Source organism: Mustela erminea, chromosome 7 (assembly GCF_009829155.1).
Source record: "Mustela erminea isolate mMusErm1 chromosome 7, mMusErm1.Pri, whole genome shotgun sequence".
Classification (NCBI taxonomy): Eukaryota; Metazoa; Chordata; class Mammalia; order Carnivora; family Mustelidae; genus Mustela; species Mustela erminea.
In genome coordinates this window covers 51670584-51687242 of record NC_045620.1, presented here as the reverse complement: position 1 = coordinate 51687242, position 16659 = coordinate 51670584, and the positions used below count along the sequence as shown (strand labels likewise).

Below are 16659 nucleotides of genomic sequence, written 5' to 3'. Positions count from 1 at the left end.
TCCTCTTGGGAATTTTTACACAGCTCCTCCCACAGAAAGCATCCTAAAATTCCCCTTGGGCTGGACCCCGGTCTCCTTCCAGCCCCTTCTTTGTGTCTTCTGTGGGTGTGGAGCAGATGTACAGCCTGAGCTGTGCACAGCAGGTGTCAAGAGTGCCAGAGACTTTGGGAAGCTCCTGTGCCAGGGGAGCAGGTGACACAGACCAGGCGCCTCCTCGTGCAGCCTAAGGAGCACAGGCCCGGCTCAGCCGCACCTCCAGTCCAACTCCCCACCCTCCCCCTGGGCTGTGCATGGATTCACAAAGACACTTGTTTTCCAGGGTGACTTCCACAGGTAGCTGTTATCCCTCATTTTACATTAATTCAGGCTGTGCTGAGCCAGACTTCCTCACTGTGAGCTTAAATATTCTCTGCAGAGACAGGCTGTGCAAAAACCAGGCCTGCCTGTGTACTAGAACCTTCCTCTCCTTGCGTTCCCAGGAGGTCTGTGCTAAGGGACAGGAGTGATACTGAGGACCCTGAACCTCTAAAGGCTGATTTCTTCCTGGGGGTCTGACCTTGAATGAGCAGGAGTTGTGGGGTGCAGGTGTGCATGTCAGACTCTCCTCACGCCTGGCCCTTCTACCCTGGCCCCATGGGTGAACTGCTGTCCCCCAGCTTACTCCGGTACAGCAGGAAGCCCATCCAGTATTCAATTCCAGGCTAATCTTAAAACTGCAAGGGCTTGTCCAGTTCAAGCCTATCAACATTGGGGAATGTTTCTGGCTTGGAGGACACCAGGGCAATGGCCCTGGAGTGTAACCAACTTCCTGTCATTAGCATGTTCACCACCCTGTCCCTTGCCAGCCCCTGTCTGTGCCACCTTTCCAGGGGAGAGGGTCCTTTGGGTAAGGAGGACCTCCTAAACTGACTCTTGCTGGCTTTAGACCCTACCTCACAATCACTTAAGAAGTAGCAGAACTTAGGACCAGACAGCTACATGCAAAAGAATGAAATTCTTTTTTTATACCACACACAAAACTAAATTTAAAATGGATTTAAAAAAAAATAATAAAATGGATTAAAGACCCTGGCACCTGGGTGCTCAGTTAGTTGAACATTCTTTTTTTTTTTTTTTTTTTTTTTTTTTAAGATTTTATTACTTATCTGAGAGAGACAGAGAGATCACAAGTATGGGGAGCTGCAGAGACAGAAGGATAAGTAGACTTCCCACTGAACAAGGAGCCTGAAGGGGGCTTGATCCCAGGACCCTGAGATCATGACCTGAACCAAAGTCAGATGCTTAACTGACTGAGCCACCTGGGTGCCCTATAGATTTCTTTTTGACATCAATGTTTACAATACATTAATGTCATTATGAGTGTCTGTTACATACCCCAGTAAAGGGAAATCCCCAATTCCACAATATCATTCTAGCTGATGGTCTTATTTCTACTGAGGTTTACAATTATGGACCTCTCAAAAATAATGCATTTATTGTTTGTCTCCCATTTCCTGAAAGGCCAGGTCTGTGTTCATTTGCAATACTTAATTGACCCTCACAGATTGGCCAGGGTGTTGCTGGGATCCCAGGCAGTCTCCCTCTCTCTTTTCTTAAATTTTATTTTTTCAGTGTTCCAAGATTCATTATTTATGCAACACATCCAGTGTTGAAAGAACAGTCCTTTCCTTGGAGGGGCAAAGCTGAGCCCACTTTCTTCCCATTTTATCTGTTCAGAAGCCCTACAGCTCTGTTGGAAGATCCAGATTCTTTATCAAGCCTGACCTGGCTCCCCACCTCCAGTCTGAATGTATCCCTTGGTTGTCTTGGGGAGGAATAAATCTTTTCTGCTATTTATCTCAAGTTCTCCATGTGGGTCCCTATAAATTTGGCTGGCCAAAGACAGATTAACAAGAGAAGAACAAACATAAACTTATTAGCATGTGCATCACACAAACACCCAAGAGTACCCAGAGACGAGCAACTTTTTTTTTTTCTTTTTAAAGATTTTATTTATTTGACAGACAGAGATCACAAGTAGGCAGAAAGGCAGGCAGAAAGAGAGGAGGAAGCAGGCTCCCTGCTGAGCAGAGAGCCCAATGCAGGGCTCGATCCTAGGACCCTGGGATCATGACCTGAGCTAAAGTTAGAGGATTTAACCCACTGAGCCACCCAGGCGCCCTGAGATGAGCAACTCTTAGTGGTGGTTAGAATTTGAGTTTAAATATCATTCTAGACTAAAACAACAGAGAGGGTTTGGGCGTCCTAGCTAGGAAGGCAAGTTATGGGAAGGTGACCAGAAATATGGTAAATGAAAGTTGTTTAGTTGTTTTATAGTCACACCTGTTAGGAGCGGAAAGATTTCTAGGAATGGAAGTGCCCTTTTAAATGTAAATTTTCCTCTACAAAGGGAGAATTTGCGCCCTATTTTTAGAGTTTTCCTGCTTTTGCTGTTTTCTCAGAAGCCTTTAGCTCAAAATAGTCTATAGGCCAAAGAGGCATTTTGGGGCTGGCATATTCTGGTACCCCTCAGTTGCCCTCTTTGCTCCACCTGCACTGGACTTGCTGTTCTGTGAACTGTCCAAGTGGGTGCCCACCTCAGGACCTCTGTAGTTCCTTCTCCCCCAGATTCTTTACTCGTTAATATTTTGGGGGGGGTCTCAATTCAGATATCATCTCCTGGCTGCTTAATGTGCTTTTCTTCACAACACTTAAAACTATCTAAAAATTACTTATCTGAAAATGGCTGAGATGACCATGGGGTTCATTATCCATTCCAGTTATATTAGTGACCACCTGGAGAAATGCCAGCCTGCCTGCAATTTATTGCAGTCAGGCTGCAATTAATTCCACATTTATAGTCCTCCAAGAAGTATGCATATAGGAGAGAGTCCACGTAAGAGGATTACTTGAAGTATCACACCAAGAAAACTCCTGCATCTACTTTCATGGCATCTTCTGCAGGCAAATTTGACCTCCATGTAAGTGGGGAATCTTTGCAGCCCATCAGTGTGAGACCACCAAGTGCAAACCTGCAGTGGCACAAAATTGGGCGACTGTTCCACCGCAGTGAAGTAACTACAGGGAGTGGGACGTGGGCATCCAGGGAACAAAGGAAAAGAAAGGCAGGGGTCAGGGTGAAACTCCCATAAAGCAGAAGCTCAGAGCAGAGCAGAGCTGTATGCAAGGTGCCAGGTGCAGTTCCCTTGGGAAACCACTGCCACCCCCCGTGTTAAGCAGATGTGGGAGTCTGTGTCCAGATTCCCCTTATCTGGGGCTCCCACCTGGGTGGGATGGCGGAGCCTGCATCACATCACCCAGATCCTTGGCCAGAGTGTGGTGTTTCCTTCTTCCTGAAGTAATCTGTAGGGCAAAGTGAGGGCCAGTGATTTAGGGAATCCAGTTTCTCAGTGAGTAAGCAGCGGTTGTTCCTCAGAGGGGTTGTTGTGACACTTCAGGGCGGCAGTGCCCCTGGGGAATGCTGGCTCCTGTTCACCAGCCTTGTGTGTCAGCCCAGGCCGAGGATCGCAGCCAGGCTGGCATTTATCAGTATGAGCAGTTTTACGTTAGCTGTCGTTTTCAGAGCCACTCCGCCTCCAGTTCGGGAGACTGAGCCCACCAGGCGTTGGTGGGTGCGTTTTTAACATGCACCGGTTTCCCTTCCCATTTCCCAGGCCTCGGCATCACCCCAGCACCCAGGGCGCTCCCAGCTGGGGCAGCGCGGAACCCTGGCCGGGCGAGGGACGCGGGCCCCCAAATCCCAAAAGCCGCGAAAAACAGAGTATTCCATCCCCACGTGGCACTGGGGGCAGGCAGGGCGGGATCGAAGCTCTTTCCGAGGCCTCCGGCTCCTCCAGTCTCCCCGCCTCTGGCCGGGCTTGGACATCTTGGGTCAGACCCCACTCTTAGTTGACGTGGGTAAATCACTTCATCTTCCCCACCTGTGAAACAGCACGCCCCTGCCGCCGTCCGACAACTAAAGCCTGGACCCGGGACCCTACAGTGCCTCTCTGGAGGCCCCGCCCCTTGAGCCGCTCCCCGTCTCCTGAGGCCCTGACTCAGGAGACTAGCGTCCCGCCCCTATGTAGCCCCGCCCCTCCTCGCCTCTCGGCCCCGCCCCGGCACACCGCGCAGGCGCGGCCCATGCCAGCCGCCTAGCCGCAGTGCCCGGCTCCAGAGCCGCCGCAGCATCCTCGGTGTCCGCGTGTTCTCCTCGCTCTGCATCTCGTCCTTCTCCTCCTTGGCCGGCGCGATGGCGAAGCCGCTGACGGACAGCGAGAAGCGGAAGCAGATCAGTGTGCGAGGCATAGCGGGGCTGGGCGACGTGGCCGAGGTGCGGAAGAGCTTCAATCGGCACCTGCACTTCACGCTGGTCAAGGACCGCAACGTGGCCACGCCGCGCGACTACTACTTCGCGCTGGCGCACACGGTGCGGGACCACCTGGTGGGCCGCTGGATCCGCACGCAGCAGCACTACTACGAGCGCGACCCCAAGGTGAGGCCAGGGTCGCCTGTCTGGGGTCACTCCGTCCGTCTTGCCGCGGCCGCTGCCCCATCCCGGAAAAGGGCAGCCCTTCTGCCGGCTCTCGCAAGCCGGGGGCCCCTGTGGCGAGAGAGCAGAGTGACGCGTCTCTCCCTGAAAGACGCACGTAGTGCCTGTGCTTGCGGGTTGTCTTTAAGTTGGGCACGGCCACCCCCTCTCCGTCTCCGCAGGCCGTCGGTGGTCCACGCCCCGGGCTCTCTGCTGGGAGAATAGCCTCGGCGGCGGCACGTTTCTCCCACCGCTTTTCCCCGGTCAGCCAGCTTTGCACAGGCCTAGTCCGGGACTTCCCGCACTGCCACCCCGGGCGCAGAGCGGATTTGGGGGGTCAGGAGGTCGTCTAAGTAGGCAGATTAGGGTGTTGTCTACCCTGGGGTCCCCGGGGGACCAGGCCTCGGCATCCTCTGCTTGGGCCCGAGCCCACAGACCCTTAGCACGAAGAGCTCAGTCTTGCAGGGGTCCGCTGCTCCCCGCGACTGCTGAGCCCCGGAGTCCTGGCGGAATTTTCCAGTCTGTTTCTAGACCGGAGCTTCCGCGACGGCGGCCCAGTCCGTGCTTCCTCCTCCGCTGTCCCCGCCCCCCACCTTTTGTTTTTCTGCAGCAGAGTATTGGAGAAGAGAGTACTGGAGCCAGGCCTGGGCAATTTTGTGTCGGAGGTGGGTGAGCTCAGTCTTCTGCGGGGAATTGTGGGGCTTTTTTTGGCTAGGCGGTGACCAGAAGAAAATCGTTGAGGAAGCCTGCTAGGGGGTAAGGAGCTCAGAGAAGGAGCCCTCCAAGAAAGCTCTGTCGTTAGGGGTTTCTACACCTTCCTTGAAGAACGTTGTCTTTGGGTTAAAGTTCACGGAGATTAAGTAATTAATCGCGGAGATTAATTAATTGTTACTTCTTGTATTTTGCAGAAATTTATGCTTATGTAGAAAAAGATGAAATATGCCAAAGAAAAGTCACTGATGGGACTCCATTACTCTTAACCATATTAAAATAAAAGTGTATGGACTTTCAGATTCTTTTCTATTAAATATACATACACATTTTTAAAAGTATATTGCATGTACAGTTTTGTGGTTTTTCTGTTGACATTTGTAGCTTTTTCAATAGCTTTCCAAGTTAGTAAATATGCTTCTCGAATGCCATTGGTAGGTTGATGGGCCTATCATAGTCTTGGTCACCCATCTGCTGCCAGTTTGGGGTTTTTCTTTTTGCTCTTGACTGTAGAGAATATTGTTCTTTCTGTGATTCTGAGGTAGAGCGACTGATGAGGAAAGGACACACTTGCAGGCCTGAAACCAGTTTGCAAATACCCGATTTGCAGTATACACATAGGCAGTGCTTAGCTTTGTTGATAGTATTTTAGAGTATTTTCATGAGGCATTAAGAAATGTTTAATAAGTGGTAAGACTGAGATTGACTGCTTTTCCAAATTTACTCTGGGGAACTCTTTTTTTCTAAAATAGAGATGGTAAGAAGGACAGATTTGTTAGAATACCAAATGGGCTGCTTCACATTTAGCATGCAAGACGGCATAGAAAGAAGTGGCACCAAATGGGCAAAATGGATTTTTACAGCAGGGGCTTAGGATGACTTTGCCAGGGACACTAGCCAAGAGGCAATGGCTGCCCCAGAACTCCTGAGGATGTCAGAGCTCTGGTTTGCAACATCATTTTTGCTGTCAGTGTAGCAGTTGACAGGGGTACAGCTTTGCTTGCACATTCAAGGACATTTCCCTGGATCTGGGCCAGGACACACCCCCAAACCTTGCGTTCCTGGTAAAGTGTTTATGTATAATTAGATCCTGAAAAGGACAGTGAGGCTCAGGGATTACGGAAATGACCTTTAATGAACAGAATTAATTCCTCTAACAAAACGGCTTTCCCAGTCCTCCTGCCTCTTGTGAGAGGTCTGAGTTTTGATTGCCGTGGTGGATACAGATGGAAAGTTTTGTCTTTTAAAGAAACCGCACAGCCTGTAAATGGAAGGTTGTTTGCCTGTTTACTAACAGCTCTTTCCCATAATTATGCTCACAGCATAGCCGTGATAGTAGATTAAGTAAAGACAGCTCCACCATGGGCCCAGACTGCAGTCTTAAATATTTCTGATAGAATAACCATAATGAATATGATTAATCTTATGGTTTGGCTGGACACAGGAGTTAAAGGAATATGATCTAGAGCAGTGTTTCTGCATTCTTGGCTGCCCACCGCCTCCACTTAAAAGATTTCCTTTCAGTGATGGGACAAGCCACTGGGGTCTTTTTAACACACCCAGTTTTGGTATGTTTCCACTTGTTTTGTGAAGTTGACCTTGTATCCCATGGGCAAACTTCCCTGACACCAGAGAGCTGTTATTTTCTCTCAAGCTAGAAGCTTGAGGATAGACAGATGTTTTGTGTTGCTGATTAACCTGACAGCTCACCAAGTGGAAGATAGGGTTAAGCTGTCATTTTATGACACTAAGAAGCCTCTCAGAGTATGTGCTATGATTTTTCGAAGAAGACAATCTGGCTCTGCTCTTAAGAGCTGTGATGGCTTATTTACTGTGTCACCTTTTCTGGGCCCCAGTGTCCAGAAATTTGATCCAATACTATTCTGGACGTTTCTGTGAAGGTGTTTTTTAGATGAGATTAATATTAAAATCAGTGGATGCTTGAGTTGTGCAGATTACCCTCTGTTGTGTAGGGTGGGCCTCATCTGATCACTTGAAGACCTTAATAGAATAAGGACTGATAGCACCACCCTTGACCCCCACCCCCCAGGCTCTCCCCTCCCTAGCAGGAGGAAATTCTGCCAGCAGATTGCATTTGGACTGCAAATACCATCCTCCCTCCCTCATCTGATTTTAGCCTTAGACCTCCACAACTGTGTGAGCCAATTCCTTAAAATAAATTTATATATGTATTTTTCCTGTTGATTCTGTGTCTCTGGAGACCTCTAATACCCAGATGCAATGGATGGCTGCAAGGACCCTTTGTATTTTTATGAAATACCATCACTGACCTTGCTTCTGAATCCTAGCCCTTTTTAAATGACTTTTTAAATAATTCTATTTTATCAGACTTAAAAGTTGCAGAAATAATAAATTCTCTTTTTCATGCAAATTCACAAACATTAAACATTTTAACACATTTCTTGTGTCCCTTTCTTTCTTTCTTTCTTTCTTTTTTTTTTTTTAAAGATTTTATTTATTTATTTATTTGTAAGAGAGAGAGGAGCGAGAGTGAGCACAGGCAGACAGAGTGACAGGCAGAGGCAGAGGGAGAAGCAGGCTCCCCGCCAAGCAAGGAGCCCGATGCGGGACTCGATCCCAGGACACTGGGATCATGACCTGAGCCGAAGGCAGCTGCTCAACCAACTGAGTCACCCAGGTGTCCCCTTGTGTCCCTTTCTTTACATATTAATACATTTTTTTCTCTGAGCCATTTGAAAGTAAGTTGCAGACTTGCTGCTCCTTTACCCTTAAAAATGTAAGTGTGTGCTTCCAAAAATCAGGGAGACTCTGTTAGACAAACCCCATGAAAGAGTAAACCCAGGACATTCATAGAGACATGGTGCTGCCTCTTACAGATCTCCTATAAATACAAATAAGACAATTTGGAGAACTTTATGTCTTTTCAGATTGTACCTAATTTTTCATCAAACAAATCCATGCTTTAAGCTATTTAGAAATCTGTACATTCTGAGATAAGAAGCAGATCAGCAACAGATAATTACTGGCTTTTTTTTCCTACCTTCTACAGGATGGGGTTCTTAGGACACAGTAAAGGGAAGAGAAATAAACACAAATTTAGCAAGGTAGTCAGACTATAGAAAGGTTTGGTCAGCTCTATCTTGGATGGGATCTTCTGGTGTAGGAATTACATGTGATTTCAGCTCTAGTTGAGCATCTTCTCAGCCTGGAAATAGCACTTAAGATGAAAGGTGGAGGTAGCTTGGTTAAAATGCTGACTAGAAAAAAATTTTTTTAAATAAAAAAAAGTGCTGACTAGGACCACATGGGTTATAAACCTACTTCGACATAGTCCAGATCATTTCACATAAATTGATTAGGCTCTGGCTTCTCTGGCTGGGGGAGGGAGACTTGCATGATTGGCACTGGAATGGGAGTGAGTAGATATTTTGTAGAGCTTAACAGCATGGAAGGCAGAAGGGAGGGGATTTTAAAAATGTCACGGAGCACACAGGAAATCTGTTCCCTGCAGAACTGAGTGATCTTTGTGATCCCTGTAAGTTCTCAAATTCTATTATTATATTTTACATTTTCCAAATTGAGCAAATAGCCCCATGTTCTAGTTCTAGGTACCAGTACCTAAAGTGGAAAAAGAAATTCTTGATCCACACCGGAACAAAAATCTTCCAGTTACAGGAAGCCAAGTTTCCCTGGCACTTAATCCTAAAAGAAAGTGCTTGAGTGTGACTTCATAGATTGGGGGTTTAAGAACTGAGATAATGTTGGCACCCAGGTGGCTCAGTCGGTCAAGCATCTGCCTTCAGCTCAGGTCATGATCCCAAGTCCTGGGACTGAATCCCACATTGGGTGCCCTGCTCAGTGGGGAGTCTGCTTCTTCCTCTGCCTCTCCATGTGCACATGTTTTCTCTCTCAAATAAATAAAATCTTTAAGAAAGAGAGAGATGAGCTAATGTTCAACATCCTTATGGCAGACAGAGCAGTGGTTTCATAAAGGTGTTGTCAGTGTGACTCTCCAAAAAGCCCCTCAGATGCAGCAGAATGTGTGCCGTGACACAGCCAGTGAAGATTAGGATGAGCCTCAGTTGTCGGCAGCAGGGAGAGGCTGGGGCAGTGTGGCCCTGGAGCCACTGGAGAGGCTGGGGAGCCCACCAGAGTTGGCCTCTTGTTGGGCTGGTGGTCTCTGTCCTGGCCAGCTCCCTGACAGAGCTAGCTGCCTGCTGTGGGGGCCACTCTGCCTGATTAGCCACCACGAGAAGGCATTTGGCGTGTGAAGACATAGCACAGACAGAATCTGGTCGAGAAGGGGAGTGCTGCTGCCTTTTCCAGGGCACAGGATGACATGTCTCTGGCCAGAATCTGCTTCTTTTTGTTGAAAACAATTGCCCAGTCTGTGTTCCGTTGCCCTGAATGTTGGAGAAGTTCTCTGTTCCTTTTCCTGCAGAGCATTCAGAGCCTTCTGCTAAACAAAGACTTTCTTTTCCCTTGGGGAGGGAAAATAAATTGGTGGTCTGTAGAAGTCCAGTTCTGTTAATGAATCTCCATCGTGTAAAGAGAAAATGAGGCTCTGCCTCTTGTCATTCAGCTCCAGCTCCACAATTCAAATTCCTTAACTCCTAAAATGTCTTCAGGAGATTACTGTGTGGTGTAGGGTTTGTGTTGCTCCTCTTTTCATCTCTTTATGTTAGGGAGTTTCATTTGTTTTTCTGCAGTGCTGCCTGTTAGTTTAGGCTTCGCCTGTAATAGGTGAACACAATTTGAAAAAAAAAAAAAAAAGCTGCCTCTAAGCCACTTTTTTTAAAATATATTTTTTTAAGATTTTATTTATTTGGCAGAGATCACAAGTAGGCAGAGAGGCAGGTGGGGGTGGGGGTGGGACAGACTGAGCCGAGAGCCCGATGTGGGGCTCAGTCTCAGGACCCTGAGACCACGACCTGAGCCAAAGGCAGAGGCTTAACCCACTGAGCCACCCAGGCACCCGTCTAAGCTTCTTAATATGTGTTACAGTCGTATTGCAAGAAGGGACCATACAGGAAAGTTCAACAGCCTAGCTCAGCATCTTAGGCGGCAGGCCCCCCCGCTGCTATAGAGGGGCTAAAGGGGTCCCTGTCTCTCTCAGGCCAAAGCAGGGGAGCGTCTGGTTTTTCAGCTGGCTCTCCTTGAGCTGGGTGGCCCTGTCCACAGTTGCACAGACGGTGGCTGGGGAAGCTGGGAGGGTGGGAGGGGTGGAAAGAGGCTGGGCCAGACCTGGGATGAATCTGGACTTGCAGCAGCAGCAGCAGAGTTTGGTCATACTGAGGAGCTGGGCCTTCACAGGTGAGCCGACTATGCTTTTTCTTATGCCAAGCCTGTGCCCTCAAGTGGTTTTGTCCAAAATTGCCACCCTGCTAATTAGGTTCTGTTACTCTCCCTGAAAGTTTGGCCTGGCAAAGGGACCAATATAGCCTGAGTTCAAAGCTTGGTTGTACCCCAAGGTACACACGGTGTTTCTCAGGGAGGTGTACGGATCCAGGCCACACAGCTGGCCAGGCTACATGCCGAGATTGGGCCTGAGTGTGCGTGATTCCAAAGTGTGCTCATCTCCTTGGGCCGCACCGCTGGCAAGCCTTCTTCAGTTTGCCTTACTCTGAACCATCTTAAGGAAATGCGAAAACAATTTCAATACATTTGAGGAAACTATAAAAGTTCCTAGAACAAATTACACAGCAACAACAGAAAACTTGCCACAGGCCAGAGTGCAGAGCTCCAACTGGGCAGATGAGCTATGCCTGACTTAGAGCCCACTGTCTCCAGTCTTCTCTGAGTGACTGGGGGAGCCCTAGGGTCACTGCTTCTGCTCCCCTCTAATTCACAGGGGAGGCTCCCTGGAACTGTCTGTAGAATTAAATAAACCACTGAGCCCTTGACATTGTGCTCGACTTGGGAGAAAAAAGAAAGACTGGAAGATTTTAAAACTAGACCCAACATTTCATCCCTTACAAAAAGATAGTCAAGCTGTTTTCCTAATGCTAGTTAAAAGTTAGAGACTTTAGGGGCACCTGGGTGGCTCAGTGGGTTAAAGCCTCTGCCTTTGGCTCAGGTCATTTTCTCGGGGTCCTGGGATCCAGCCCCTCATTCGGCTCTCTGCTTAGCAGGGAGCCTGCTTCCCTTCCTCTCTTTATGCTTGCCTCTCTGCCTGCTTGCGATCTCTGTCTGTCAAATAAATAAAATCTTTAAAAAAAAAAAAAAGAGACTTTAGCAGAGATGGAACTACAACTCAAAAGTACATATTTCTATGGGGCACCTAGGTGGCTCAGCCAGTTAAGCGTCTGGCACTTGATTTTGGCTCAGGTCATGATCTCAGGGTCATGAGATCCAGCCCCCTATGGGACTCTGCCCTGGGTGTGGAGTCTGCTTGAGATTCTCTCTCTCCCTCACCCTCTGCCCCTGCCCTCATTGTGCATTGTGTGAGCGCATGCTCTATCTATAAATAAACAAAATAAAAACACACATTCTAGTTAAAGGCAACATAAAAACGTCTTGATTAATATTCCTGAGCTACCAACTTGTTATAAAGCCTCTTGGGGAGAATCTCAAAAGTAGTTACGTGGGGGAGAAGCAAGCCTTCATGTGTACATAGGAAAAGGGCACAACTGTTCTTGAAACCTTCACTCACACTCTTCTCAGACAGCTGGGTTTTGTTGGGCTCCATGTGTTCTTATGGTGGCTGAGCCCCGTTTGGAGGGAGGGGCTGCGCAACACTATGGAAACCCTGTATGACAATAACTCAGTTCAAGTGCAGAGTAAATAGCATCTGGGAAGAAGCAATGGACCATGAGCCGTGGTGACAGCAGCTGTCCTCAGCATGGCTGTGGATTCACTCACTGTGCTGCCAAGTGTGCGAGAAAAGGCTATCAGAGACGGAACTCGGCATGATTTTTTTTAACGTATGGGTTCTCTGAATTTGTGAATTTAGCTGGGTATGGAAAGTTTTCTTCAATTATATCAAAAAAAGTTTTTAATATTTTATTCAGGTGCTGTCTTTAGGAACACTAATCACACAGATATTAGGTATTCTTTGTATTCCGTATGGATATTTTCCTCTCCAATCTTTTTCGTGCTGTCCCCCATTTTGTTCACTTTTCCAGCCAGGTTTTTGTTTCCAGCTTTGCCCCTGTTTTGCATTTAGCAGTATCTCCATTTCTGTGGTGGTTTTATCTCTTATTTATTTTTCTTTCTGTGTGTGGTGGTGTCTTTTTGTTACCTTATCAGTGTTTCTTGATATCTGGGATTAGTCTGTATTAACAAGTTGTATTTGTCCCTTGATAAATGCTGGGTGTTGTTTGCCCTTCTTATTTCCTGTTCTGTTTTCTGTTTTATTTAATTTTTTTTTTAGTTGTATTATTATTTTTTTCCCATGCAGCCCAAAGGGGCAAGTTTTCCTGTTTTAAATTTCAGGATGTAGATCCTGAGTTCCATCTCCCTGAGTGGAGGGAATTCTTCCTGAACTAGCTTTTTGCAACTAGATAATGGGGCAGGGGACTGGAGGATGTGTGCAGCCTTGGAGCAAACAGCCCTTTCTTGGTCCCCAGATTTATGAGTGTGTACATGTGTTTGTGTGTGTCCATATGTGTGAGTAGACATATGCGAGTGAGTGAATTGCATACAGGTTTGAGTGTGCACATCTGTAAGTGCATGCACATGTGCCCACTTGTGACTGTGTACATAAGTGCATGCATCTCTGGGTGTGTGTGAGTGCACAGGTTTGGGAGCGTAAAGTGCTTTATCCATTCCTCCACTTCAGAAAAGCAGAAGCCAGCTGCGGACAATCACCTTTGTCCTCCCCTTGCAGCTCGGTGGTAAAGAGGTATGAGGGCCAGTTTTCTAATTTAGTTCTCCCTGTTCTGACTTCCCATCAGTGTGTTTTAGGGAAAAATGGGCATTTATGCCATTTTTATTCTATCATCTTTACATTGGAAGTATTCTACTTAATGTACATTTATTTTACTATAATCTGTCAAAATTTTATACATTGTTTGTACTATTTTATGTATATATATATTTTAAAGATTTATTTATTAGAGCATGTGCGTGTTCATGGGGGTGGGGGCACAAGGGAGAGACTCCTCAAGCACACTCTCCATTGATGCAGAGCCCAACACAGGGCTTGATCCCAGGACCCAGAGATCATGACCTGAGCTGAAATCAAGAGTTGGACACTTAACTGACTGAGCTACCCAGGTGCCCTTAATATTTTATACTTTTTGGTAAAAGCTTCGAGATAAAATTCAGATACCATGCAGTTCACCAATTTAAAGTAACAATTCAGTTTCAATATAGTCACAGAGTTTCAGTATAGTCACAGAGTTGGGCCATGACCACCAGTCAGTTTTTAAAACATTTTCATTACCCCAGAAAGAAACTCGACAGCTTTTAGCTATCACCCACCCCAAACTCCCTACCTCCAACCAGTTAGGCAACTCCTAATCTACTTTCTCTTTCTATAGGTTGATCTATATTTTATAAAGGGAATCATATAATATGTGGTCCTTTGTGACTGGCTTTTTTCATCTAGTGTAGTATTTTCTAGGTTCCGTCTTATTGTAGCGTCTCTCTCTCTCTTTTTTAAGGATTTTATTTGACAGAGCAAGAGCTAGCACAGGCAAGGGAAGTGGCAAGCAGAGGGAGAGGGAGAAGCAGGCTTCCCATGGAGCAGGGAGCCCTACTCAGGGCTCCATCCCTGGACTCATGACCTGAGCTGAAGGCAGACACTTAACCAACTGAGCCATCAAAGTGCACTGTACTCGATTTCTTTTTATGGCTGAATAATATTCCATGATACAAATATACCACATTTTATTTACCCATTCACCAATTGATGGACATTTGAGTGGCTTCCATCCTCTATTACATACAAGTTTTTGAGTGGACATAGATTTTCATTTCTTTTAGGTACCTGCTTCAGCATAGAGCAGTTGGACACATGGTATCTACTTTTAACTTTTTGAAGACCTTCCAGACTGTTTGCAAAGCAACTGTACCATTTTAGAACTCACTTTCCATACCCCATATATGAAGACTCTGATTTTTTCAAACTCTAGCTGACATTTGTTATCATCTGATAACTTTTTGATTACAGCCGTCCTATAGAGGATGTGAATTGATGTCTCATTGTGGTTTTCATTTGCATTTCCCTGATTGTGATGTTGGGCATCTTTTCATGTGCTCATTGGCACTGGGTATTTTCTTTACAGAAACATCTGTTCAGATCCTTTGCTCAAAAAACCATTGGGTTGTCTTTTTATTATTAAGTTGTATATATTCTAGATATAAATCTCTTGTCAGTTATATGATTTGCAGATATTTTCTCCTATTCTGTTTCTTCCCATCCTTTTTACTTTCTTCATGTTATCAGAAGTTTTTAATTTTGATGAAGTCTAATTTTTCTGTTTTTTCTTACTTGTGCTTTCAGTGTCATACAAAAGAAACCATTGCCTATTCCAAGGTCATGAAGATTTACTTCTGTGTTTTCTTCTCCAAGTTGTATAAATCTTTGATCTGCTTTGAATTAATGTTCATATATGGTGTGAGGTAGGGGTCTGTCTAACTTTGTTCTTTTGTATGTGGATATCCAGTTGCCCTGAGCCATTTGTTAAAGAGATTATTCCTCTGACTGAATTATCAGGGCATGATTGTTGAAAATCAGTTGACCATAAATGTGAGGGTTGATTTCTGGCCTCTATTCCATTGCCCTGTGTGTCCATGCTTATGCCAGTACCACACAGTCTTGTTGACTATAGTTTTGTAATAAGGTTTGAGATTAGGAAGTGTTAAGTCCTCTAATTTTGTCCTTCCTTTTCAAGATTGCTTTGACTATTTCAGATCCCTTTCATTTCCATCGATCCACCTAATCCACCTCATGAATTAGTTTATCAATATGCAAGGAAGCCAGCTAGAATTTTGACAGGAATTATGTTGAATCTGTAGATCATTTCAGAAGTATTGCCATTTTATCAATGTTAAGCCTTCCAATCCATTGACATGGATGTCTCCATTTTCCTAATTCCCCTGGCTGTGTATTTTGCAAATTGGGAGCCCCTTTCTACCTTGGCTCACCTTCTGAGGCTGCTTCTTGGTTCTGAGGAGAATTGTCTAAAAACTGCTGCATGAAAGTTTGAAGTAATGGTATGAACACAGCTGTAAAAAATCAGAAGACGACACTGCTGAAACTGAAACCGTGGAGTTTTATCAAAAGGCTTCTGGTCAGCTGCTGGTCAGAATTCTAAATGGGGTATAAAGAAATACAGTTTAAGCGTGTCACTGCATGGAATATGGGTTCCAAAGTGGCTCAGGCTGGTCACCCTGTACAGGCTGGACATCCCAGTCAAACCCTGGCCCGACAAAGCCTGATGATGACGGTCTGTGGAAAGTGAATTCTCTTGCTGCATTCTGCAACCAGCTGATTTTTTAAAAATTGTCTTTTGAACATTTTAACCTGAAGGAAAGATAAAACTATAGTACAGTCCATACTTCCCCATGGATTCACACCTGAATCTGAGATACATACACTCATCGTGCATGTGCACCACAGACACACCCCTTTCCAAAGCCTGGTTTTGCTTTGTAACTTTTTATTTAGGAGCAACATTAGATTTGCAGAGGGTCACAAAGATAGTGTGGAATATTGTGTGGTGCTCTCTTTCTGCATGACCATAACACCATTATCAAAATGAGCTGGCACTGGCTCAGCACCTTCTTCAGATTTTTAGCACTTTTTCCTCTAATATTATCTCTGTACCTGATCATACCCAGGGTCCTCTGGTTATTATGCTTCCTTAATCTCCTCCCACCTGTGAATGTTATTGGTCTGTCCTTGTCTTTCGTGACCTTGGCAAATTGGTGAATGCTAGCCAGGCAGTTCACAGAATGACCCCTAGTTGGGGACCTGTCCAGGGCTCTCTCCTGATTAGTCTTGGTTGGGGGCTTGGAAGGAATACCGCAGGGTACCTTCTCGTCACAGCATATCACTGTGACCTGGTACTGAGTCTGTTATCCCTGTCACCTGAGGAAGGTGCCACAGCCAGTTCCCTTCCCCATGAAGTTACAGTTTCCCCCCACTCCTAGACTGTTGAGTAGCTGGGAGTCATCCCAATCCAGCCTACCCTCAGGGAAAGGGCTTGGACACAACCTACTGGAGGGACAGATATCAGAATTTTGGACATTTGTTGAAACCACCATTGTAATTAATAAATATTTTGGGGGTGATGTTGGAGGCTGACAGATACCCCATTAGTCTGTAAAGCTGTGTCTGCTGGTTTCAGTGTTCATGGTGACTCTTATCTGTGACAGTTATACTGTGCTGTATTTGTGGTGATTTTCTGTCCCGCTCATTCCACCTGTGTGCATTCATTGGAATTCTTCTGTAAGCAATATTTCTCCCTTCTTCCCCATTTATTTTCCCAGGCTTTCCTTTCGATGGC

The 16659-nt window shown here is 46.0% G+C and overlaps 1 protein-coding gene across 1 annotated transcript in view; it reads left to right on the top strand.

Annotated features, from left to right (window-relative positions):
- Positions 1 to 4096: 4096 nt before the first annotated feature.
- The window catches only part of PYGB (glycogen phosphorylase B), a 55824-nt gene continuing 43261 nt past the window's right edge, over positions 4097 to 16659 (top strand). Inside the window, exon 1 of the mRNA XM_032351602.1 lies at positions 4097 to 4474. Coding sequence (XP_032207493.1) covers positions 4232 to 4474 — 243 coding nt within the window. The 5' untranslated portion in view covers positions 4097 to 4231. The remainder of the gene's footprint in view (positions 4475 to 16659) is intronic.